Source organism: Meriones unguiculatus, chromosome 2, assembly GCF_030254825.1.
Source record: "Meriones unguiculatus strain TT.TT164.6M chromosome 2, Bangor_MerUng_6.1, whole genome shotgun sequence".
Lineage (NCBI taxonomy): Eukaryota > Metazoa > Chordata > Mammalia > Rodentia > Muridae > Meriones > Meriones unguiculatus.
The window spans coordinates 102,694,487-102,720,164 of NC_083350.1; the positions used below are offsets into that span (position 1 = coordinate 102,694,487).

The following is a 25,678-nucleotide window of genomic DNA, read 5'->3' on the forward strand; positions in this document are numbered from 1 at the left end:
TCAGTGCTTGTGTACTGTCCAAATATATATGCTGGATCATCTTAATATGATGGTATGAAGAGGTGGGGCCCTTGGGAAGCAATTAAACCCTAGAGAAGCCCTCAGAAGCAGGATCAGTGCCTTTCCGAGAAGACAGCCTGACCCAGCCCACCTCACCTTCCTCTCTCCCTTCTCCACTAGCATATAAAGATACAATGAGAGGACAGCCCTCTGAATCAGGAAGAGGCTGTGACTACCAGCTTTGGCTCTAGTAGTACATGACCTTGGCTTCTAGGCACCAGAGCTGGGAGAAATAAGTAGTAATTGTTTGAGCCCCCAAGTAGATGCATTCTGTCACAGCATCTGGATTGGCTGAGACAGTAGGAAATGCAGCATGCTGAGACAGGTTGCCTCAAACTGGTATCTACAGCTGTACCCAATGATGGGACAAGAGTGTGTCTAGGTCTATAATCAAGAGCACAGATCCTCATGCATCACAATAAGTTATAAAACGTTAAAAACTGACAACTAGTGCTACATGCCATGGAGTAAATCTCACAGTCTTTCCAACACGAAAGTACTCATTGTATGGTCTGAGTTCTCACAGTTAAAACTCTGACATCAGATATAGAAGAAGGTGGGACTAGTGATTAGGGGAGCCAGAAGGGGCTTCTGCACCTTGATCTACTGCCAGACACAGGATGTGCTCACCAGGTAATACCTCTTCTAGCACACACGATTTTTCTCTTTTCTGTATGGAATAATTTCTAGAACAGTTAGTTACAGAAATTGCATATACTTTTAAACAAAACCCTCCAAGTATACCATTCTGGAGAGTGCTTAGCATGCACTGCTGTCGTAGGGCTCCTGTTGCTATGATAGAACACCACGACCAATAGCAACTTGGGAAGGAAAGGGCTTCTTTATACTTCCATATGACAGCCTATCGTCTAGGGAACCTGAGGCAGGAAGTGAAGCGCAAACCATGGGGAGTGCTGCTTACTGGCTGGCTCCTGTGGATTGCTCAGCCTGCTTTCTCAAGTCATCCAGGACCAGCAGCCTAGGATGGCCCCACCCACAGTGAGCTGGGCCCTCCCACATAAATCATCAATCAAGAAATGCTCTACAAGCCAGTTGTGGTGGCACATGTCTGTAATCCCAGCACTAGAGGTAGAGGCAGCCTGGTCTATATAGCAAGTCCTAAGACATACAGAGCTACATAATGAGACCCTGTGTCGGGGGCGGGGGAAAGCAGGGAGAAAAAGAAAAAAGAAAATGCCCTACAGGCTTGCCATTCTGATGGGGAGCATATTTTCAGTTGAGGTTCACTTTTCCAAAATGACTGTAGTGTCAAGGGGACATAAAACTGGCCAGGACAACTATTACATGTGTAGCCATGGGCATTTCTATAAACAGGCTTTTGTGTCAATGGGCTGTAACTCCACCTGCACTGTTTTGTGAAACATTGTAAGGCCCTGAGAATTGCTGCCCGTCTGTCCGACTGTCTTTTCACAGGCAGCAGCCTCCTGTCCTCACTGAGGCAGTCCCCTCTCTGACTTGCCTCACTGACTAGTTTTACCTGTTCTTGAGATTCAGGCAAATGGATTTATACAGTATGTAGAAGTATGTTTTAATTTTTTTACTGTTTGCTTTTTAGGGTCAGTATAAGGTCCGTGGTGTTAATTTGTTGATATAAACTGTACCGTCAGTAGTACATCCCTTTTCATGACTGTGTAATAGTCCATTGTATGAATGTACTACAAAAACCGCCATATGGTAAAGGAAATGTTAACACATGCAACATTGCAGATTAACTTTAAAACACGGTAGCTGAAGCAGGCTAGTCACAAGATCACATGTATGATTTCATTTATAGAAAATGCTCAAAACAGGCCAATTTATATGAACGGCTAGTGGTCTTTTTAAAATGGGAATTATAGAGAAGACTGAACAGGTGATGAAATATTCTAAAATCAGATTGTGATGGTGCACAACTCTGTAATTATATACTGAAAATCAGTGAGTCCAACATTTTAAACAGGTAAGTTTTGTTGGTTTGGGTGGTGTTTTTTGTTGTTTTTGCTTTTTACCCTGGTGTTGGGGACTGAACCCAGGGCTTTGTGTTTGTTGGTTAAGTTTTCTATCACCAAGCTACATTTCTCACTCAAGCGTGTGAGCTTTGAGGAACATAAACTGTAACTAAGTATAGTTATGTCAAAAATCACTTCAGGTTTTAAATATACAGGCTGATGATAAACGCTTTCACTGTGCAGTCATGCTAGTGTGTGGCCTCCTCTAGAGATGAAGTCCAGCCTTACTTTGTGGCTTTTGCAGCCAAGGATCCCTAGGCCAAATTACCCTCCAGGGTCTTTCTTGCATAACCAAGTGGGTCATTGGAAATGACCAGAGCAGAAGTCACTTTCAGGCAGAGGAAAACACAGATGCTAAGGTGAAAAGGGCAGGCAGGGGTTCTTAAGAATAAATGGTTCCGAAGGAGGGGGCTTGTTGTCCAAGACAAAGGATGGTAGAGAGGAGGCAAGTCAGGGACAAACCCCACCTCCCTTCAGCTGTGGCGTGAAGAGCAACTGTCACTATCCTTTCAGCAAAGTGACTTTCCCTTTCCCTTTAAAGCTCTAATACAAATTTGGAGCTGGCCTTCCCTGGTTTGGGGAAAAAAATAAAATAAAAAGAATCTTAGAACTGCCCTCTGGCTTGCTGCATATTGCTTATCAAAATGTACAGGCCTCCCTGCTAAGCACCACAGGTTTAAACACAGTTTCCTTCAGGTGACAGCCACGGAGGAAAAGCCAGCTCTCCAGAGGCCTCAGACACAGCTGTCCAGCCAGCTGTGTCCAGCCAACCGCTAAGTTTAGGCTAGAGGCCTCCCACTACTAATGTTTAGGACATCTTGTGGGAAGAGGGAGAGTCTGGGTAGAACTAGCCTGACCATCAGGCCTCAAAGCAACTCCAGGAAGTGTTCTTAATTCTTACTGAGCTCTTGGGCTGCTGTTATTACCAAGCATCCTCTTTTTTTCCCCTTGAACCATTCACTGTTTTCTGACTGATTTTTCAGTTCTCCTCCATATTTGATGCAATTAAAATAAATGCCCTGTGCAGGCATCCCCTTAGCAGTACTCAGACTCCACACTTATAAGAATGTGTGAACATAGTTACAAAATTCCTCCCCACCAAGAGCTTGGTGTATGATTCTAAGCCAATAAATATCCTTTTATAAAAGGAAGCTGGTGATTCATTCTGGGTAATTGTCAAAGAATGAATCCCAAATGGATCCTGTTGAGTGTTGAGCCAATACTCTGCTACTGTCAGACACTTTGTTTTGCCAAAAGCGAGCACCCTTCCTCTATAATCACAAACACCACGGATGGGCCTTCTGATGAGGAACGCTGCCAAAAGTTCAAATGTCTTTTCAAGAGCTGGCAACGCTTGGCTGCTGGCACTGTGCTCAAGCATTAAGATAGTGTAGACACGGCTTGTACCAAGGAGATTTTACTCTGAAATTATCTTCCAAGAGCTGGTGTAAGAGCATTTTATTAGTGGATGAGTTGGATGTGTGTGAGCATATTTCTAACTTTCACAGCTGCTCTAGGGCTGGAACATTTCGACCCCATGTGACGCTTTAACACTATTATAAGGACAGAAAAATAATTTGCAGATGTTTGGGGGGAAGCAGAAGGTTTCCGCTTTCTATTCTCAAGTCAGCTGCTGCCAAGTTTAGGACAGAAATGCCTTTTTGAAAAGCACCATGGGTTTCAAAGGGTTAAGTACCCGTTGGCTGTTTGTTCCATCCCAGGAGCTCTAACCACTTCCCAGAGTGCCACATCCATCCTCTTGTCCTCCTGTGAGGCAAGGAACATTGTCTGGGCCCCGACTTTAGGGATGAAAACCAAATTAAATCAAGGGAAGATTAATGTTGCTAGATATATCTCTACAGGAGGAACAGGTCTCCAGCCCAGAGCAGAATAAGTGCATGTGGCAATTTCAAATGAAATCCTCCCCAGTGACGCCAGCCTAGAATGTGACAGAAGTAAGTATAGACTTTCTCATCATCAGAATTAGAGGTTGTGGCCACACAGGGATGAAATGGACCCATGATAACAATTTAAAGCCATGCCTGGGATGTAGCTCAGCTTTTAGAGTGCTTGCCTAGCATTCATGAAACCCTGAGTTTGATGCCAGCACTGCATGAGCTGGGTGTGATAGCGCGTACCTATAATCCCGGCAGTCAGCAAGGAGAAACAGGAGGATCAACAGTTCAGCTGGCACATATGGAGTTAGAAGCCAGCTTGGGCTACCTAAGACCTTGTCTAAGCAAAAACTAATCAACTCACTTCTAAAATAAACCTGCATAAATGTGAGATATCTTGGTGGCAAGATGCTATCTTTATGTCATAGATTAGAGATTATACCATAAAGAGAGAGTTTTCTAGAGAAAATATAAATATACTTAATCATATAAAATGTTATTTGGGGCTTTCTTAGTGGTTAAGAACACTTGCTGCTCTTCCAGGGGACCCACGTTTGGTTTCCAATATCCACTAGTTGATTCACAATCACTTACTTCTCCAGGGGATCTAAAATCTCTCTGGCCTCTGAAGGCACACATGTGCACTTACATAAACATAAGTAATAAAAACAAATATTCATAAAATGTTCCTTGTATAAGTAAAAATGATCAGCTATTGGCAAATTCATATGGCTCAGTTTTTTGAAATTCATGGAATTATACCTACAACGAGTTTTGTGGAAAATGATGAATGTGCTCTGAATTTGATCCTTTTTCCTTATTTAAAGAAAATAATCTAAAAGCACAGTAAGTAATACAAATTACTCCAGGGAAGCCTTCCTTGGACTGTCATTCCTCAGCACCTCCGTGAAAGGCTGTTCACCGAAACTGTGTCTTGTCCCATGGCCATAAGATTCATCACAGGCTTTCAAGAGATGTTAACCTTCCCTGTCGGCATCTGATGATGCCAGCCACCAGACTATTTCCTAGATCAGGCCCAGCTCTCTAACCAGGAAGCCTGAGGTTAGGAGCATGGGCTAAAACCCCAACTCAGAAACAGCTTTATTCTGCTGGCCTTTAGCAGAGCAGAATTTGGGAGAGAAATTCTTTTACCAGCTGATGACCTTGGGGCATCCAGAGGAGCTAAATGAGTATGGCCAAGTTTCTTACTCTCTCCCAGCCTTGCATGTAAATGACAGTCTCAGTTGATGGTGTAGTAAAGGACCAAAGGAGCTGCTGTTGGCAAAGTCCCTAGGACAGTATGTGGCACAGAAGCAGCCTCTCTGTTGGTTAAATAAACTAACACCTAAAGGCGTCTTTTGAGGTAGTCCAATCTATTAGGAGCAGAGATGAAAGCTGACCAGAAGGACCACTGATCTTGCCTCACAGCTCATCTGAAGCATTTCTGAGGGCTACAAATGCCCTCCAGTTGGCTGATTTGGTGTCAGCAGTGACCACTTCTGCACTAGCACACAGTGTTCTTCCACCACTTAGTGGCTTTTCACCTTTTCTCCCGCCTCAAAGCTCACAGCTCGGAACAAGACGTGTGATCTGGAGAGAAAACTTTCTGCCCCACTAAACACCTGTCTTGCAGCCCCCATGACACCCCATGGCAGGGTGTGATAATGTGGCCTAGCAAAAGGTCATGGGTGAGCCAAAAAGGAGAGAGGAAGGAAGCCTAGACTGCAAGCATGCTGCCACAGTCTTCCCTGATGGGACCCTCTTCATAACAAATAGCCTCAGCCAGATAGGGGAGTGTCTGTGAGGATTTAATTACAGAAAGAAGCTGCTGGTTGCATGTGCTTCTACAGACATTGTCTCAAGTAACCCTTTTCCTGAGCAAGATGGACACTATAGCAGAAAGGTGCTGTCCTCTGTGTGCCTCTGATGGGATATAGGAGAAATAACACGTCTGGCCCCAAAGCATCAGGCTATGGCGAGCATTAATGGAGCCAGCACTATGGACAAGGCTGGGTGCTGACTGCTGCTGCTGCCATAGGATGTAGCTGTCAAAAAGCAATCGGATTGGAAACCAGGCCGTAGGCTGACGGAGGATCACCATTAGCTTGGAGCTCTGGGGACAGCATCCACCCCTATATTCCGTACTCTCTCACCCCTCTAGTACCTCCAGAGCCCAGCAGAAACATGTTTCTCCCTATCTCCCCCGTCACAAAACAAAGTGGGAGAAGCTGGGCCTCACTCTCCAGCAGCAGAGACTCTGTTTAGACAGGAGGAGGGACTGGCCGTCACTGACGATTAACTTCAAAGCCTAACTAATTTAGACTAATTGGGGGGAGGTTAAGTCTGAATCACTTAGAACTCTGAATTAGATCCTATTTTTAAATGAAATATAGGTTTTTTTTTTCTTTCAAGCACATACAGTGACTCAAACTAGAGTGCTTTAGTAAATGAATAAGAGTGATAATTAGCAACTTGTCTTTTTGGAGGAAAAAAGCAAGTACTTGAAAATGGTTTTCTTTTACGAAAGGGCAAAAGCAAACGTCAGCCCAGCCCTCTTGAATTATCCCAAATTTCAAATCTGTAGAGGTGCTATTAAAATCAAGTGCAGACTCAGGTAGTTAAAGGCCGTGTAGATGCTTTGCTTCAGCTTAGTCCCTATGAAGGCAGGCTTTTGGACTGGTCCAGATTTAGGGAGCATGGCCGGCTGACCTCCCTGGATTCCTTCAAGCTCTGCATTTACTTGCCTTGCAGCTTATCTTTTTAAACATAAGCGGAATCCATTAAGCTCTCATGTCCTCGTCTTGTCATTTATTACCACCAGGCAGCAACACTGGGGTATGAGGCCAATAAATCATCAGGACGGGAAGTGACTACAGGCTGGATTAATTTCATTATCATCCTTAAGCAGATAGGTGTCTAGTACGCTGATGTCTCCAGGAAGAGTGATGTTCCATCTCTCCTGACAGGCCGTCCGTGCCTTGCAGACAGCTGTGTGCTTGTTTTCTCTGCTGGAAAATGACCTGTCCTGCCTATCCCTATTATAAGTGGGCACCCTCATCCTCCTCAGGGTCTGAAGAAGGTTGAAGCAGAGATAAGGCAGGGGGTGCTCACTGGAGCAAGGCCAATACTTTAGCTAAGAGCGCCACCAACGTCTGGACCCCTTTGGATGGTCAGACCAACCTGCCACGCAGACTCAGGAAGAGGATATGGTCTCAAGCCTTGAATGCACAGTGATGCACTAACAGGAACCCTCTGTGACTTTCTACCCACTAACCTCCTCCTGCCCACTTACATCCCTTGGGAACTGACCATTGCTGCCCAGGAACCCATACTGAAAAAACTGTGGGAATTTTCAAAACAAACAAACGAACAAACAAAAAAACCCTAAGCTAAAAATTCTGGGTTTGGCCAGGTGATTCTGGGTCAAGAAACTTGAACTGTACATGGGAGGGGGTCATGAGTCTCTGTCAAATCTTCAGAAGTAGCCAAGGACCCCACTGGCAAAACAAAATGCAAGGATAGGAGGCTTCTTACACCTGACCTCAGACACCTGCTCAAGAACTGTCTGATGCTTTTGAACCATGAAGTAGCTGCTCTCCCTGTGGCTTCTCTTCTCTGAAAAATAGCACCTGCCCCTCCTAAGAGCCAGCTGTCATCCTCACCCCCATTTCTGTCTAGAAGTACTGCAGTGCCCATCTCTGGGCCCTCTGTGACCATTCACAGTACCTCCTATCTCTAGGGACACTGTGCTGCTCTGGAATAATATTCTTCACCAGAAATTCTCCGACAGAGTCCAGTGGATCTCCCTGTTTCCTGCCCATCACAATCACTTCTGAAACACAAATTTAGGGTAAGAAGATGAAGACCTGAGCGATGGGCAGTTCCTCTTCCAGTATTTAGTCACAGTAAACCCATCTATAAAGTAGGCTAGCAATGGTTCCTACCTCCTAGGACTGCTGTAGGATGGGACTAGCCAAATTTTAGGGATCTGCTGAGTTAGCATGTGGCACAGTTCCTCCTCGGACTTTGGTCAGTCTGAAAGCCATGCTGTCCAACATGCCTGCTCTCTTTTCTGTGCTGGAGGTGCTGACAGCCATACCCCAGCCCGTTCTTCAGTCTCACCAAAGCTATAGCTTCCACAGGAAACCTGTGTTGATTCCCCCAGCTACAGCACTATTGCGCTATAATGTGTTACCTTTCCCTCCCTCCCTGGGGGCTGCAGGCTCATCGAGTGCAATGGCCCGGACTTCCTCTTCCCCGCAGCCTAGTTCTTAGCACATAACAGACACTCAACAAAGATCTGGACCAGCGCTGCTAATGGAATCCCGGTATCTGTTTTCAGGAACTCCTTGTCTCCTTGTCTTGTCATACACAGGCTTCTCTGGCACCCAGTTCTCTGAGAAGTCATGAGTAACCTTCACTGATTTCAGCGTTTACCCAGCATGTGGGTCAAGGGGCTGAAGGGGCCATCACTGCACAGTGCAAACAAGACATTTAGAACTTCTTGAGAACAAGGCCTCTGTACAAAAGGTCAAAAGGTCAGTGCAGTAGAGATAGGGGAGGCTGAGGATTGTACTCTGCTCAGTACTGATACACCTGATATGCCAGAGGTTATGCAGGTATGATAATTCATGCACAGTTTTCTAAGAATACACTGCACAAGGCCAGACAGTCTTGTCAGCAAAGTCTCTGACCTAAATGGCAAGATGGAGGAGAATCAATGTGGCAGCCTTGTGATGAGCATGAGAGACAGTAATGCCTGAGATCATCTGAAAGAGAAGAGAACTTCGGTCTTAGAAACAAGGATCCTGTAAACCATTCTGAAATAGGGAGTCTTGGTTGTTTTCAAAGGGCTTTCATAGTGCTAGAGTTATCTAGTCCAGAGAGGATTATGGGTAAAGGAGGAGTGGATCAGGCTGAGTCTTGGTCTTACCTCATAGTGGCCAATGGTGTTTAGCTTGGTTATTCCATCCTCAAGAATTACAGAGGAACTGTCAATATCCAGAAGTTCTTTCTGTCGTGTTCCCACTTGAAGCTCTGAAAAACGGGGAGAGGGCATTTGGTTCCCTTCTAAAAATCACAGTTAAAAAAAAAGTTTAAATGCTGCCTAATGACTTTTAAAAATATTATTGTCAATATGTTTAATAATAATAATAATAATAATAATTTTAAGCTTAAATGGAGTAGCAAAGCTTTGTTGGAAGGTGTGGAGATAGCGAGCCAGACAAAAAGCTTTGGGCTTGCATTTAGGGTCTAATACTTTAGACCACTGTTCCTGAAATATTATGCTGAGTCAAATCTGGAAGTGAAGATCCTGAGGACAGAATCACCCATCATCTGAAGCATTAAAACCTTCAAAAAATACCTCTAGTATCACAGAGCACAGTGTGAGCTCTCTTCTCCGCAGTCCCTGGGAGTCACTATGTGAGAACACACCAGCCCAGCCAGAGGACTGTGGTCATCCTAGTCAGAAGACAGCCAAAGATAAGTGTTCTCTCTTCTGGAATTTGGGCAGTATTTTATTAATCACTATGTTACTGTCACCTCAATAATGATGTTTAAATATTTGGAGGTCACAAAAAAAAATCCGAACTTCTGATTTCTTTTTTTAAAAACCTAGCAATGGGGCCTGGGGAGATGACTAAAGTCAGTAAAGGCATCTGCCTCCAAACATGATGATCTGAGTTCTCTTCCCAGGACCCACATGGTAGAAGGCAGGAACCAACTCGACATGATGTCTTCCATCTCCACAAGCATGGGTTTCTGCATACGCACACACAATGAATCAAAATGTAATTAAAACTTTTAAAAAACCAGCAATGGCCAGATGTGGTAGATGTCATGCCTATAAGCTCAACAGTCAGGAAGCTGAAGCAGAAGGACTATCACAGGTTCAAGGTTAGCCTGGATTCAATAGTGAGTTCTAGGTCAGCTAGGACTACAACAGTGAGACCCTGTCTCCTCTCCTCATCACCTCCAAAATCTGGTGAGAGTGACTGTAACTAACCCCAAGGCACCTTCTGCAGAACCCACATGGCTCTGCTGTCTTAGAGGACAAGTCTTTTCCAGTTAGGTCAGGCTCTGCTATTATTTCCCATTCCAAGGTGGAATGACATTCTCTGCATATACTCTTTCTGTCCATTTGGGCACAATGCCACCAGCTTGTTCTACCCTTGCTTCCCAACATTGGGGTTGGAGGAGGATCACCTGGTTGGCACAAACCCAGGAAGGGCTTTGCAGACTCTGCTATGGAGAAGTCTATCTTTTGGTAACAAAGATAAAGCTGCTGGGCTGTTTTCCTATTTTGTTTTTGTTTGTTTGTTTGTTTGTTTGTTTGTTTTAGTTTGGTTGTGCCCATGTCCTTTGTGGCCAGAGCCACACGCTTGCAAGATAATGTTCAAGGCAAGGAAGCCGTAGATGTCCCTTCTGCTTATATCTAAGCAAAGGATCTAAGCCCTCCTTAGACTGCCAGGTACTCCCGGCCTTGCGGGGAAACGCTGCAGAGGCCCACCTAAGCAGCTGCTCTCTCTGAAGCAGACACTGACGCTGCCACACATTCGCGGGCCCCGAATTCCCCAGGCCTGCCTCCAGGCTTTTCCCGATGGTTTGAGCAGGGGGTTTGATTGGGGGGGGATTTTAACTGCCCGCTTAGCGGAGGCCCACAACTGTACACGAAGGGGAGATGAACCTTGTTACACTGTCTGTCACTGCCACGATTCTACTCTCCTTTCCTGTCCCATTATCTGTCCTAAAATCCCACAGCAGTCTCTTGGGAGGCCTACGCTGAGCTCAACTTTAAAATGTTGATGAACACTTGAGAGGAAGGGAGCCCTGTTAGCTTGCTCACACATATGCTCTCCTTTGCAGTATACCAATAGAGCCCGCAAATGATTTCATAGCAGATGCTGCTGCGTGTTGGGGGAGGACGGAGGATGCACTTAATGCAGGATGTGATTAGCGGAGAGGAAGATGACCTTTCCAGCAGGCTGGAGTTAACACTCCGTGGCTGAGCCACCCACTAACGACATGCTCCGTATCACAACAAACAAATCAAATGCCAGTGTGAAGTGCAACACATACAGAGGGCACAGGGCTTACACCTTTCTGTCCTTCTTGATGCAGGGTGATTCCATGGGGTCCCAGGGTGAGCATTCACATTGATTTACAAATACTGTATTTTTTTTTTAATGGCATCTTGGAAGGATGATGTTTCCTAAGAAGAAGCTCAAAAGAGAGCCATGCAGTCCCTGAGTCTCCAGACATGGCCCCTGGGAACAACTCAGGCCATATAATTGTCACCAAACAGAAGGAAAGTAGGAGGGTGATTTTCAGGGGATAGGAACGAACCTTACCAAGACCAATCTCATTGAGCTGAAGTCCGTACGGAGAACCATTTTTGCTTAGGAATGCTTGGAAGATCTTTTCTTTGGCTTGGCCTATGGTATCACAGTCAAGAACATTGACTGAAATATTCCGACAGACATCTGCACTCTCATTTTCTGGGATTTTTTCAAAGACGACATTTAATGCCTGCAAGGATACAAACAGGTTCCCAAGTCTGTTAGGTGACTATAGTCAGAGAGACATTGCTAAGAGACACACGCCATGGTGAGTGCTCCTAATACCTCTGACAGCACATTAGCAAACAGTGTGTTGCATTATACTACTTTAATCTTTTCTCCATGATCCATTCTTTTCAGGGATAATGGAAAGGAAAACAGAACATTAAAACACTCATTATGGAACAAGCACTGAATAAATATATTGGAGAGGAAAATATATACACACATAAAAATTCTGCAAAAAAAAAATGGTGATTTCTAATTTCATCCTTAAAATAAAATGACTTGGAAAGATTCCACAGCAAATGAGCATAGAGTGGTGATTATCTTTTTTATCAACAGAACCACAGAGTCCCAGAAGTGAAGGTCCAGGTGACAGGAAAGGTTATGAGGTCCCTGTATTGATCACACCAAAGAGGTCACTTTTTAATGTGCAGCCTTAATTATGGCAACATTCATCTCCCCCTCCACTTTCAACATCTGCAGTCAGTGTTTCTCAGTCCTCATTAAAATACCAAGATCCCCACCCTGCACTATCATTCTTGCATTAATTACATTCCCATGCCATTGCTTAAGCTGTGTCACTTAACATTCTCCCAGTTCGGCAAAACCTCAAAATCTAATGGGGGAAGGAAGCTTTGTGGGTGTATGAAAACATAGAGCCAGGGAATATTTTGAAAAATAACCTAATATCAATTTCAGGTTTACTTTGTCTAAGAACAAATGTACAGATCTGAAAAAATGCAAAGCATTACATGCTACAGATCCTTCTGGGGACTAATTCAGAGTTGAGCAAAGAGGATTTGGTAAGCAGCGTAACATGGTTCAGATTCCTGGGCACCTTTATCAGTTAGTTGGGGGACTTGGGTATGGGGTAAAATGCATGATTTGTTAGTGTTTGGGGGGCCTGGCTTACTGAGGGAATGTGAAAGGATCAAATCGTGGGTCTGGAAAGAAATGGAAACAACTCTAACTGTATAAAGTTTATTTTGTGTATGGATTTTAGGTCCAGCTAATTTTGGTGTGTGCTGTATTTATTTACAAGTTTTCAAAATAAAGTCTGTAAGAGAAATTTTTTAAAGGAAGTGAGAGCACAGATAATATGGAGAGTGGTGATCCTTATTGCTGCCTGAAGTGCATACGGAGATGGGGCAGGGCTAGTCAGCTCTACAGACAGCCTGTCTACCATGCATGCGACTGACGCAAAAAAACAAAATACTGCCTTCTAATACTGTCACGGAGGTCAAGGAGACAGTGTATGCAAGGGGTGTTGCAGGGCTAAAGGATAATGCTGGTGAGGACTTATCAGACTGCTACGATCACCCCTGTAGCACTGGATTAGTATACTTTCACCCAGAAGCAGAGACTCAGTCTGTACTGACCGGTGAGACTGACTGCATGCATAGTGTCAGAAGGAAGACCCTGCCCACAGAAGGAACCAGGGCTCCTGGCTTTAATTCTAGCCCACCACCAGCCGCTGATTTGCCTCTCCGAGTCTCCATTTCTCACTTGCAACATGTGAATGATGGTAATTGACTTCTGATGTTAACTGAAGATGCATGAAATTGGTATTACCCTTAGAATCATCACTGGTTGACCAGTGCTTGGGGCATATGGTTCACAGACTCCCAGAAGGCCATGAGGCATCTGAAACTCAGGGCAGGTTCTTGGAGCCATGTATTCTTTGGCAACTGTGTCCCCACAGCAAGATTCTTAGACCCTGTGTGTCTCATTATGGGGGCACAGCAGTTCCAAGGCCACTGTTGAGGCCTCTGCCCTTATCACTGACTCAAAGGTCCCCAAACCAAGCACTTTCACCTTGGAATCTAGGATTTCAGTGCAGGCAGCATTAATGAGAAGACTTTGCTCTGGAATCCTGAATAGAGTTCTAGGCCTCATGAACACATGATGCTCTATAAATGTGCTGAGTACTTTCTGGCTAGCCAGGATTCTACTTATGGCTGGTCATTTTGGTTTATTGTCACAGAAGCTTCAGGGCACAGCAATGTCAGTGAAACTGAATAGGGCTTTCTCAAGCCAGAGAATGGGGCACCATCAGTGAGAAAGCGGTGTTCACCATTACTACCCAGTCTTTAAGAACTTCAGTGATCACAGGCCACTAAAACCTATGGCATTTTACTATAACAGCCAAGACAATATTCCTCCCTCGCAACCCCATTTATAGTGCAATAGTCATTTCAGTCCAGCCCTAGCTAAAGGATTTAAACTGGCAAATTAATAGAATCTGAACCTTAGGGTTGACCAGTAGTCCCACTGTGCTCCACATAAGTCCTTGTCCTAGAATGGAGTCACTCTTGTCTACTCTCTAAGAAAATTTGTGTTCTGGGCAATCCAGCCATGAGCAAGGACTTCAAAACGCCTCTCCAATCATGAATGAAAAACAACAAAACACCAGTCTGGGAAGAATGCAGGGGGGCCAGGGAAGTGGGACAGCTAAGGGGCGGACTGTCTAGAAGAATTCGACGCGGTGAACTCATGACCAAACCCTCTCTCTTGCCTCCCTTCTTTACAGATATTAGGACCTCTTGGTGTAGAACCGCCAAATGCATTTCAAGACATAACATTTTGTAACTGGGGAGGAGTGTTGACTATCAAACTCAGTGCGAGCAGTACACTAAGCACATACTCTGTAAATGAGCTCCACCCTCAGCACTCAGACTTTGACTCTTTTAACCCAACAGGCAAAGGTGGTTATATCGCTGCTAGAATTCCCAACTTCAGAGTAGGGAAACAGAGACACAGAGGGGTTAATTGCTCTGCGGACACAGCTTCTAAGTGTGGAGACTGTGTACTGTGCATAACTGCTAAGCTGGTGTCAGGGTTCACTGAGCTAGGGTGTCCCTCCTAAATTTCCATTTATCCTCCTGGCCTCCAGGAACCTTTTCTTACTCAGCTCTAAGCAGAGTCCTGAACTAGAGTCTCAGCACGCACTGGGGAAGCTGGGAAGGGCACTCGGGAGTAAGTTCTGTTCCTGTGTCCAGGCCGTTGTGTTTCTTTACTCGTGGCAATTTGTGTTGTCATCGTGTCAAAGGCGTCCCAAATAAAAATGAATGGAAAACACCTTTTAATCAGAACCCCAGCCATACTGTCTCACGAAATACTTTTATTGGCAGTTACAAAATAACACTCTGTTACTACCTAAAGGGCACTATTGTCTTAGCAATAACACCTCTTTATAGGCAATAAATGTTCTTAAAAACATAACCAAAAGGAAAAAAAATACCTTAACTGCATGTAAACGAATGTAAATCTGCCACTGCCTCCACAGCTAGATGGGTGGAAAAGAGGTAAAAAGGCATTTTACAGAGTCCACAGGGAATTCTGAGAGTAAATCCAGACACAAATTGATTTGTGTTCATTTTTCATGCTGGTAACGCTTAGTGCTCAGAGAGCAGTTTCCTAGGGTGTGAGTGGAGGGGGCCCCCCAAGTCTGGCCCTAGTCTTAACACTCTTCTATGCCAGGAGTAGTTAAGTGTCCTAGTCACCTCAGAGTGTAGGCATGACACGATCTACCTTTGGCTGCTGCCCCATGGCGACATCTCCCGAGTAGATGAATCACCTGTGTAGAACCTCCCCTGCCGAGACCCACAGAGCCAAGCTCCTCTTTCCAATCCTTGACACTGGAGACTGCTTAAGACCTGTTCTCAGATCACCCAAGACAGGTATGGGAAACAGACCTGTCACCTCAGTACACAGACAAAGCTAAGAACATTCAGTCGATTCTATAGGATCTATAGCTCCTTTTCTGATCACCACAAAAGGACAGTTCTTTGAAGCACAGTCTTTGCCTTTACTAGAAACGAACCCTCCTATTCGCCCCGCAGTTCCCTACATCCTTGGCATAAAATACTGGCAAAGCTGAGGTAGCCTGTGTGGTTAGTGCCTGTCTAACCAACAGCCATGCAGCCTCTTTTGCTGATGATCAGCAAAGAGCCTAACCAGGATAGAGGAATGCCCTTGGTGGCAGCTCCCTCTCCTCATCCACCAGGGAGCAGTCATGTGACTAAGCACTGGACAAGGACACAGAAAGACTATCCAAACCAAAAAAAAAAAAAAAAAGGTGGTGGTGGGGCGGAGCTATGGCAGCCATGCTGTGACTACAAGGTCAAGGCCAAGAGGAGCACAGAGATGGCGACCCTGGGCTCTGTTAAAGATGGCTGAGAATGTGGCTGTTCCTTAGGAGTGGAGACCACTCGCCTCCAGTCTGCTGTGAGACACACCTCTGCTTTTGGTGTTTCAGGTCCCATTGGCCCCATTTCCGCTAACTTGAAACTGACTGTACCCAAACTAGTGCTGGTCACTTTGCCAGTTTTATGGCAGCTCACTCCACTCATAGACCCATTCATTTTGCATCAGTTAGTGCAGGGCATTGGAGATGATACCGTTCGTCCCAGTGTAAATCCTGATGGGAAACACTGGTGAACTAGGATAACTGAGACAAATTCAAGTTGTAAGACCCGCCATGGTGAGCGTGATGGTTAATCTTGACTGTCAACATGACTGGGTCTAAAATGAACTAAGAGAAACTTCTGGGCATGCGCATGAGGGATTTTTTTATCTGTTTATCTGAAGTGGAGGACTCACCCACATGTGGTGAGCACCTGCAGGTGACAGCCTAGATACAGGAGGTCTGAGGAAAAGCTTCGTTTGTTTGTCTCCCTGTCTTCACCGTTTGCTGGTAAGTTCATCAGCTGGGCGGCCGACACCACCACATCCCTTTGCTTCCAGTGCATAGCGAAGGCCAGTGGCTTTCCGGAACTCCCCCAGGCCTTTAGCATCAGGTGGCGGATGCTGAGGCGTCCAGCCTCACGGATTGAGCAGCTTACTTGATAAGCCTCTCTAGTGTGACAACAGCTGCTGTTGGATTACCCAGCCTGTATCACGTAAGCCATTAACTAACCTGCTTTTGTACTCATCGGTTCTGTTCATCGGGAGTGGTTGTTCTCAACCTTCCTAATGCTGTCACCCTTTAATACAGTTCCTCACGTTGTGGTGACCCCACCATAAGATTATTTTTGTTGCTACTTCGTAACCGTAATTTGCTACTGGTATGAACCATGATGTAAATCTCTGATATGTAGGATATCTAATATGCCACCCCAAAGGGGCACAGCCCTCAGGTTGAGAACCCCTGCTCAAGAGAGCCCTGACGAATAATACAGCAAAGTGGAAACGAATGGGGGTATTTGGAGAGTTGTAGTTTTGAGGGGGAGGCCGGCATTCACAGGAAGATGTGACATTTGAGAGGTCTGGTAAGAGGCCGTGAGGAAGGCCTCTGGACATGAAGACCCTCAGATACCGACTACGGAAGACTTAGCAGACTGGCAAGCAAGCTTCGATCTTAAAAGTCGGGTGAGCAGGCCAGGGAGTGGAGAGAAAGAATTCCGCTTCCTTAACACGAGAGACTTGAGAAACACTTATGATCCATCTTGCCTTCCCCCAAAGCACCACCTGCTGCTGAGGGAGAAGCCCTGCACTATTTTCAGGGCAAAGAGTGACGAGAACAGAGCTTGGCGGTTTCTAATAATAATAACAATAGCCAGCACTTATCGAACGAGCACCACATCCCAGCAATAAATCTGCTAATTTCATCCAATCCTCACAACTCTGCGAGGTGGGGACTATTATTAGCCTTGCTAAACAGATGGAGATGAGGATCCAGCGAGGTCTGGAAACTTGTCCCAGATTGCAGATCTGGTAGGGTCACACTTGACTATGTCCAGACTTCTGGACGGAAACCCCAGGAGGCTGGGCTTGGCGCTCTCTCAGTCACTCTATCCTGCTCAGGTTCTCCATCGGTAACAAATGGGTGGGCACATGCCAGGGGCTAGAGGAGGCTTGACCTTTTGACTCTGGCTTGGCATCAGACTACCCTCAATGCATCATCCTGATGCCTGTGTGGCTCGGGCACCACTGTGCATGGCCTGCAGCCCTTCTGCTCATTGTCCTGCCTCTGCTGCTGGGTGTGGCCACGTGACCCAATTCTGGCCAATGACTTTAAACCCATGTCTTATGTGGCAACCCAAGGGAAACCTCCTTGAAGGACAGCTGGTGACCATCTGTCCTTTCTTGTGTAGCCCTGCTGAGGCCCTGCTGTGGCTCTGTGCAAAGAGGCTGTGAAAGCAGACACCTCATTCTAAGACGATACCTGAGGCCATGCTGGAGCGGGGCTGCCCATTCCAGTACCTCCCCCTGGGGAGACATCAGTCTCTCTGCTGCTTGGTCTCAGGCATCTGGACCTCTGCTCTACACAGCTGCACTGCCTCCTGATAGCTGTATATACAGAAGGAAGCCATCATGCTATGCAGGCAAGGCCATCTGGAGCCTCACAGTACACAGGAAAGGACCAGATAAAAAGGGCTGATCTTTTTGCAGCATGCCCTAGGCCAGCCTCTTTTAGGAAGTTTCTCGACTTTACCATTGTCAACTCCTGTCTGAACCTGCCTATCAGGGTGTTATCTGCCATTTGGCTATCCATGCTCAGGTTCAGAAGTCACGTGTAACCTTCTCAGTGCTCACACAACACATGGGTATTTCAGATGTGTTTTTCATAATGACAGAGCCAGCTACCTGGCTTCCCTGCTTCACCCATGGTCAGTAAATAACCAACTAGAAGGACCGAAGAAGAGACATTCCCTTTAGTGTATCTTAAAGGTGACAAGAAAAACCATCACAAAGAATGGCCACTTCCTCTGTGCCAAGCAAGAAGGCTAGGTGTGTTACACATATAATTTTCTGACTTTAACAGATGTACATCACCAACTGTTCATAGATGAGCAAGTAGGTGAACGGGTGGTGCCTTGCCTGAAGGCAAGAGGCTGAGACCAGCTTCACACCCAGGACTGCCAGGGCCTAAACCCCATGTCTTTGACCCCAGCCCCACAGCACATGGGCAGATAACTGCATTCCTACTTGGCTAGTAGCTCTCCCCAGCTTGAGGTATTGAGGAAACAGGAAATAAATAAATAAAAGAGGCTTCTTGGGGACAAGGATAAAGTGGACGTGGGGAGAGGCCTTTCCCAGGGGAGGACTATAATGCCACCCGGTTACCTCTTCTGACACGTCTTGGCTAATAAGGGCTGGATACCGCTGCACCCTTGCTGGGACACCTTATAATTCCCACACGGTAATTGTAAAGGAATTTATTACAGACCTGGCAACTTCGTCATAAAAGGTCTTTGAGCAATAATTGTTCTCGTTCAATAAAAGCTATAAAATGTATTTCTACTTTCATTTCAGGGCCAAATGAAAGTCAAGAGGAAAGTCTCCTTCGTATACCAAACTCAGGAAAGCTGCAGTTTTCTCTGCTCTAGCCAGCAGTCCAAGAGGCTTTGGCAGTTTTAGCCTCACCCCTGGGAAAGCTTTCCCTGCCTTCCACTGTCTCCTTAGCCGTGTGCTTGCCCTCCCCGCCTTCTGCCATGCTCCAGTCCCCTCTCCTTGTCCTTTCAAGGATGGGTAGCTCACAGGCTAGGGATTCTGCTCCCCTAACAGAATGACAGTGGGCAGAGAAGAGTGGAAGAAAGCTTTTTCTCTGAACAAAACAAGTTGATGGAGACAATGCTCCCAGTTTTTTTCCATGGCCAGTTTCTCTATACTTAGGACACCTGCGAACCCTAGAATGAGTAAACAGAGCTAGCAAAGATTTGCGGACCATGAGAATGCTTTGCTAAGTACTTTTAGGCTAGAGGGAAGAGTCCAGGTTGTTTTTTTTTTTTTTTTTTTCCTTTGTCAAGAGTCAGCTTAAGAGCTGGCAAACTATGTATAGAAGATCAGATAGAAAATATTTAAGGCTTTGAGATTCAACTGGTGCAACTAGTTAACACTATCATTGCAAGAGCAAGCCAACTATACATAATGTGGAAATGAGCATACAGAGCTCTGTTCCAATAATGCTTTATTCATAAAAATAGTCAAGGGGCATCATTCCCCCCGCCCTGGGTTGTTGACTGTTGACTAATGATTCTTGATATATTATCAGTGATGAATATCTATCTATCTATCTATCTATCTATCTATCTATCTATCTATATTCTAATGGAAACGACAATGCCAAAAGGGCAAATTATTTTCATTTCCGTCATGGCTTGTAATGCTACCCTCCCATGCAAATACTAACAAGGCCTGGCTCTGCTTAACTTCCAAGATCAGCTGAGATAGAATGTGTTTAGAGTGGTATGGCCATAATCAAATCTACTGTTTGGTATAAGGTGTAAATAATGAAAGAATAATTCATTTGAACCACAGAGAAGAAAATTAAATACTTTTGTACTGAGATAACTAAATTATTTTTTTAATTTCAAGATTATAGGTATAAAGAGAAGGGCCATGAAGAGGAAAGACATTGAAAGCTCTCATTTAAAGTTAATTTTTCATTTTCCACAGCTTGCCATCGACGAGGGAATGACTTACCTAACATGATTATAAAGAATGGTCTCACTCTTTGATCAGGAAGCTAACTATAAAGCTAGTAATGGTTTCAGTATTATCTCAAGTCATAATGGAATGATTTGTACTATGGTAGAAAGAAAAAGAAAAAAAAAGAGCTTAAAAATTGTTAATTAACTTCACTGTTTCTGCACAAATGCTAGGAGTATTAAAAACAAGACTGCTGAAGTGCAAACATCAGGACTTAATGAACAATGGGACGTAATTGAAGTAACGGGGAATGACTTCATCGGGACGGTGGGTTGTTTAATTATGGGGATAATGGATCTTCGGCAAGGACAAGCTAAATGGAACCGAAGTGGTTTGAGAGAGGTAAGGAGAGCACACAGAAGCGCCTGCTGGGGATAGCCAGTGCTGTGTTAGACATGAAATGCTGTGTTAAACATGGCTGTCCCTAAATAGTTAACCGCTGGGGAGAAGGCCGACTTGGTACCGCCGGCATAAACCTTCCACAAATCACAACAGCAGCATTAATGTTTCTGCAGGCATGTCCCTGGGCTTTGTCAAGAATTTCTAATAATCTTAAAGACTTTCGTACAGATATGAGAATGAGTGTAATAATGTGTTTGTCGGAACACTGTTTCCCAGGGTGCCAAGATGCTATCTCTCCGATGCAGCAGATTGGCAAGCTCATTTCCTGGGTTTAAGAGTTCAAAAAACCATTTCTCGCTTAACTTTGATTACAAGTCAAACTTCTCCTGCTAATTCAGCACGCCTGTTACGAGTTATTGGTTTTTCTCATCTCCTCTTGAAACAGAGGCAAATGTCCCTTCTCCCTTGCGGTACACTTTCCTGGAACTGAAATCCTCCGAGTTGCAGGCTCTCTGCTCTGCGACCATGCTCCTGACAGACAGGAGGGTAGGTGAGGGCCAGGCACTCACCAGCAACACCATTTAGCAACGCCTCCAATTTTGTTGTGGGGGAAAACCAGAGGATCAATAGATTTTAGTCCACTTCTGGCCATCAATTCGGAACTCCTGAATGGTGTGTGTGGTGTGCCCGTGTATGTCACACGTGTATGAGGAGGACAGAGGTTTTCGATCTTCTCTTTCTTCTGTTTTTCTTTCAGTTGGGATCTCACGTAACCTAGACTGGCTGGCAACTTGTTATGTACCTGTTGATGACTCTGAACTTAAATTACACTTATTTATTAATGTGTGCATGTGAAGGGCAGAGAACGCCTTGCAGGGACAAGCCCTCTCCTTCCACGTGTAGGTGCCGAGGATTGAACTCAGGTTGCTAAGCTTGCTAGCAAGCACCTTTACCTGCTGAACCATTTTGCCATCATGAAGTACTTCTGAATCAGTTCTTATTTTTCTGAGACAGTGTCCTTCGCTGAACTCGGCACTGTAGGAAATCCTCCATCCCGAGCCCTGGGGTTAGAGGTGTGCCGTTGGGACTAATTTTAATGTGGGTACTAGAGATTTGAACTCAGGCCATCATGTTGTACAACAAGGTTTTTACCTTTGGGGCCATCTCCCCACCCTGAACTGCTACTACACATTAAAGGAAGTCTAGGGTGTTGTGTGGAGACAAGCCGTCCTCTGAAGCTTTTAGAGAGTGAACTCACATTCAGGCCATTTGTCTTGCTAGATGCCAGCCTGGGGCACCAAGTACTGGAGCCAGGATTGGCGGTGTAGGGCTTTGTTTAGATTGAGGCGAGTCAGAGGCACTACCCTCTCGAGACGTGATGAACAGAACCCAGAGAGATTTGTGAGTATAATTATTTCAAATACAAGAAACTGGCAGTGTTTCTTTATGCTCTAGAAAACACCCTCCACCTCAGAGAGAAAACATCCTAACCTAGGAGGTGTGAAACCTAACTCATAGTTTGTTGTGTGAGGCGCTGCTTCTGAGCATGTATCCAAGTGGGCTTCTTCTCAAACAGGGCCCTGCCATGGCGCCAGATTCTGCTATTTCAAGTTGTTCCTGTAGCTGTTCTAGAGCTTTCTGATCTTCCTTGATAGAACTTACACACACACACACACACACACACACACACACACTCACACTCACACACTCACTCACTCACTCCAGTTTGTTCACCACACCTTAGTTTTCAATCACCTCAGGCAAATTTAGCAAGGCAAGGCTTTGAAAATCACCTGGAGTGCAGCCTGGGGAGGGGGGAAAGTGGAGAAAGAGGGATGAAGGGAGGAAAAAAAGGAGGGGCACTTAGAAACAGGATGGTTCAGGCTGAGAGAACTTGTATGGAAGGAAATGAAAAGGCTTAAATTTTTTATATTGACCTTCTGGTAACATTTTTGTCACACAAGCGTAGACTGGATCATGTGCCTTCTCTCTAGCTTCTAGTATAATCAGCCACCGTGAATAGGAGGCTGGAGCAGGTCCAACAAAAGGCATTAAAAAAAAATTCATTCTTAAAGGCAAAGGCCCCGGGAGTCAGGGCCCACCAGTCTCCACTTCCTCCACCGCAGATGAATCAGAGGACAGCGCACGGATTTAATTTTCCATTGCGCTTCCCCCCAGAGGCAATAAAAGGGGAAAAAATTCAAGAGTCGACATGAATTTCTTCAACATCAAGTAACGTTTTGATGATGAGTTGAGTGCTAACAAATCAGAAACACATGGTCTTAATTGACTGTGAAATAAATAATGTTTCCAAATGAAAGGGAGAGGAAGCGCTGAGATGTAATGTGCTGGAAGAGACTACAACCTCAAAAGTTTTTTCAGGCAGCTGACTTCTCCCCCACCCTGAGCCCCCTCCCCGCCCCGCCCCGCTGCAGGTCCACCTTCCTCTCTTCCCCTCCCAGTCTGGAGCAATGTGTTTCGTGACATCTTGTTAGATTCCCCCCAAACCTACATTCACCTGCGAACAGTTCTCTCTGGGGACCCGGTGAGGGTTTTCTGTTGTTTTAACAAAGCCCTGGCTTCGCCTGAAGCTGGGTGGCTTCTATAGGGAAGAGGCTGATTGAGTCCATGGCTCTGTAAAGCCAAGGTTGCCATGTGGGCCTCTCCCTGCACTGCTGAGGGCCCAGGTGCTGCTGCGTGCATTGGGCTTGGTGGTCGAGCAGCAAGAAAGACCACAGGGTGAGAAAGGAGACAAGGGAGTCCACCGGGGATCCCCCGTGACTTGGGTCATCTCATGGGCAGCTCATCTTTGCGTGTGCCTGTGCACACACAGATGCAAGTGCGTGTGTGTAGTTACATGCGTGCGCCTGTGTGTTGTATACTCTTTTAATCATTGTAACACCTCCACGAGATGGGCAGACAATAGGATTGTTATCTTTATCTTATGCAGGGGAGACTTGAAGAGGCACCGCCAGTGGAGACTTGCTCGCTGTCTCACTGCTAGCCGGTGACAGAGGCAGGATTCAAGCCTGCCCGGCTCCAGAGCCCAGGCTCTCAATCCCCATGCCAGCAGTTCTCAAGCAGCATCCAAGGAGCACAGGAAACATTCAAGAGCCAAGGCTGAAGGGCTCGGTGGGCATGCACTGCTCTTGCAGGGGACCCACGTTCAGCTCCCCGCACTCTTGTTGAGTTATTCACAACCACCTGTAATTCCTTCTCTTGAGGAACCTGGTACCTCTGGCCTCTGATACCTACACTCATGTGCACATACCTACATGCACACATACAAATAATTAAAATATAAGTAAATCTTTGGCCTGGAGAAATGGCTCAGTGCTTAAGAGCACTGGCTTCTCTTGCAGCACCCATATGCCAAATATAAGATACATGCAGGCAGACACTCATAGAGAGCAGATAAAAAGAAATAAATCTTTAAAATGTAAATTTTTAAAAAAATATAAAGTTTTTAAAAAATGTAAATCCTCAGCCACACGCCAGACTCCTATCTAGGGTCACCTAACAATGGCTGCCTAACTCCTCTGGGCAACAGTGATGTCATGCTAAAGCTTGAGAATCACTGCACTGCACTCTCAGATGCTGACAGTGATCCACAGAAGCCGGAATGCCTGGAAGTGATCGCTCTCAGAACAGCTTCCTGCCTCTTGCATGGTCACTAGCACACAGCCACCTTCGATGAGAAGGTTACCTATGGCATGGGGGAAACTGGAAACAGCCAACCTACTGGCTCCTCCCCACCCACAGACATGACATAACCGTAATATGGTCCATTGCAGAGTGGTGCCTCCTTCAATTAGGGAGTGAATTCTAGAATGATACCACAGGCCTCGCCACCCAGAGCAAAGCCACAGGAGCCTTAGCTCTTCAGTGAGCAATTCTAGAATCCCGCTGGAATCTGTTTCTTCCCTAATGAGATGGTAAAGAAGCCTAGAGTCTCCATAGAGCTAAAAATCAAACCAAAGCAACAGAGACCTTCCCCACATTTACAATGAAAGCTTAGAGAACTCCAGAGTCATACGGGAGATTATGTTCCATGCAGGCTTTTGCCACAAGATTCCTGAGAGGCGCTATAGCACTGTCTCTTTATTTGGGGAGAGTTAAGGGTGGGTGCAGCAGGAACGGGTTAAAGGGAAGTTCTCCAGTGTTTGCAACTCTCAGGCAGCCTCGCCCGTTATCCTCCCGGAGTGATCTACCGCATTCCTCTAAAAATATCTATGAGATCACAGTACATTAAGTGCGTGACACCAAACATTTGTAACTAATCCATGGAAATAAAGTAAGGCGTCATGTTGCATGGGGGAACACAGCGAAATTTGTCTTGTGTTATCGTTCTAAAATAAGACGGCCTCAATTTGGTTGAAATATATCTTCACACATTGTCTTCCCCAAGCAGAGCCATTTGAGAAATCCTGATTGCAATTATAAGTGCTGAACAGGGAGCACTTTGCATTTCCTTTGACGATGCTAAAAGCTATAAGCAATCCTGATATTAAAATCTTTGGAAATTGATGAGTACCCCAGGCTTCATCAAAATGCTTCCTTCCCCAATCCAAGTCATTAAAATCTATTATATGAACAAGTGTTAATATTTTACCAGCTACTGCTCTTAATTAAGTAGGCGCATGCACCCCCACAGTCAGAAGGATGTCGGTTGGGCTTTAGTGACCACCTCCTCCCCCGGCCCTCTGAGTCTGGATGAAGTGCTTCAGGCACACTCACCACAGTGTTGAATTCGGGAACCTGCCACAGCAGCCAGTCTTCGTTAAGGGTGTACAGCGCTTTGCAAGTAATCACGTCTACAGGACCCTTATTTATTTTCTGGTTCAGCGTCGTCACCAGCAAATAGAACGGCTCTCCAACAGTCTCCTTGGAAAAGGTACAAAAGCAGCAGTGAACTTCTGTGAAGCCCACAGCAGTACCAGGAGTGACAGGCAACCCCCAAGACACCATGTGTCATGCCACCCAGGAAACTACTCCACGCACACTATGCGCACAGCCTCCCAACGCTATGGGAGGCATCCAGTAGGGCCCTGTAATTTCATGTTTAAGTTCCTGTCCGGCAGAGTACTGCTCATCTGTAGGCTAGTACTTGGGAACAGTTGATGGAGGGAGAGCTGGAACCCTGTTTATATTCCTATTTAACTGCAAACCAGAAATAAGCGACATTAAATAAGGTGCTTTGAAGTTCATCTTGGCAACGGGGACTACTACAAGGATGTTTTAAACATCTGCTGAGGAGGGCGGCCTGTCGGTTTTTCCTGGAGGAGTGGCCTTCCCTTCAGCTGTTTGTAGCCCGTGTCCTACCCATGTGCCAGCCTCGTCCCTTCACAGTCAGACACCTCTTGCACAGTTCCCT

At 45.6% G+C, this 25,678-nt stretch overlaps 1 protein-coding gene across 2 annotated transcripts in view; it reads right to left on the reverse strand.

Annotated features, from left to right (window-relative positions):
• Positions 1 to 25,678, reverse strand: part of Plxnc1 (plexin C1) — a 149,356-nt gene that overhangs the window by 11,098 nt on the left and 112,580 nt on the right. For both annotated transcript variants that reach the window (XM_021645393.2, XM_060377939.1), the window contains exons 21-23: positions 25,042 to 25,188; positions 11,317 to 11,494; positions 8,898 to 9,001 (exon numbers count right to left, since the gene is read on the reverse strand). In XM_021645393.2, the coding sequence (XP_021501068.1) occupies positions 8,898 to 9,001; positions 11,317 to 11,494; positions 25,042 to 25,188 (429 nt within the window). The remainder of the gene's footprint in view (positions 1 to 8,897; positions 9,002 to 11,316; positions 11,495 to 25,041; positions 25,189 to 25,678) is intronic.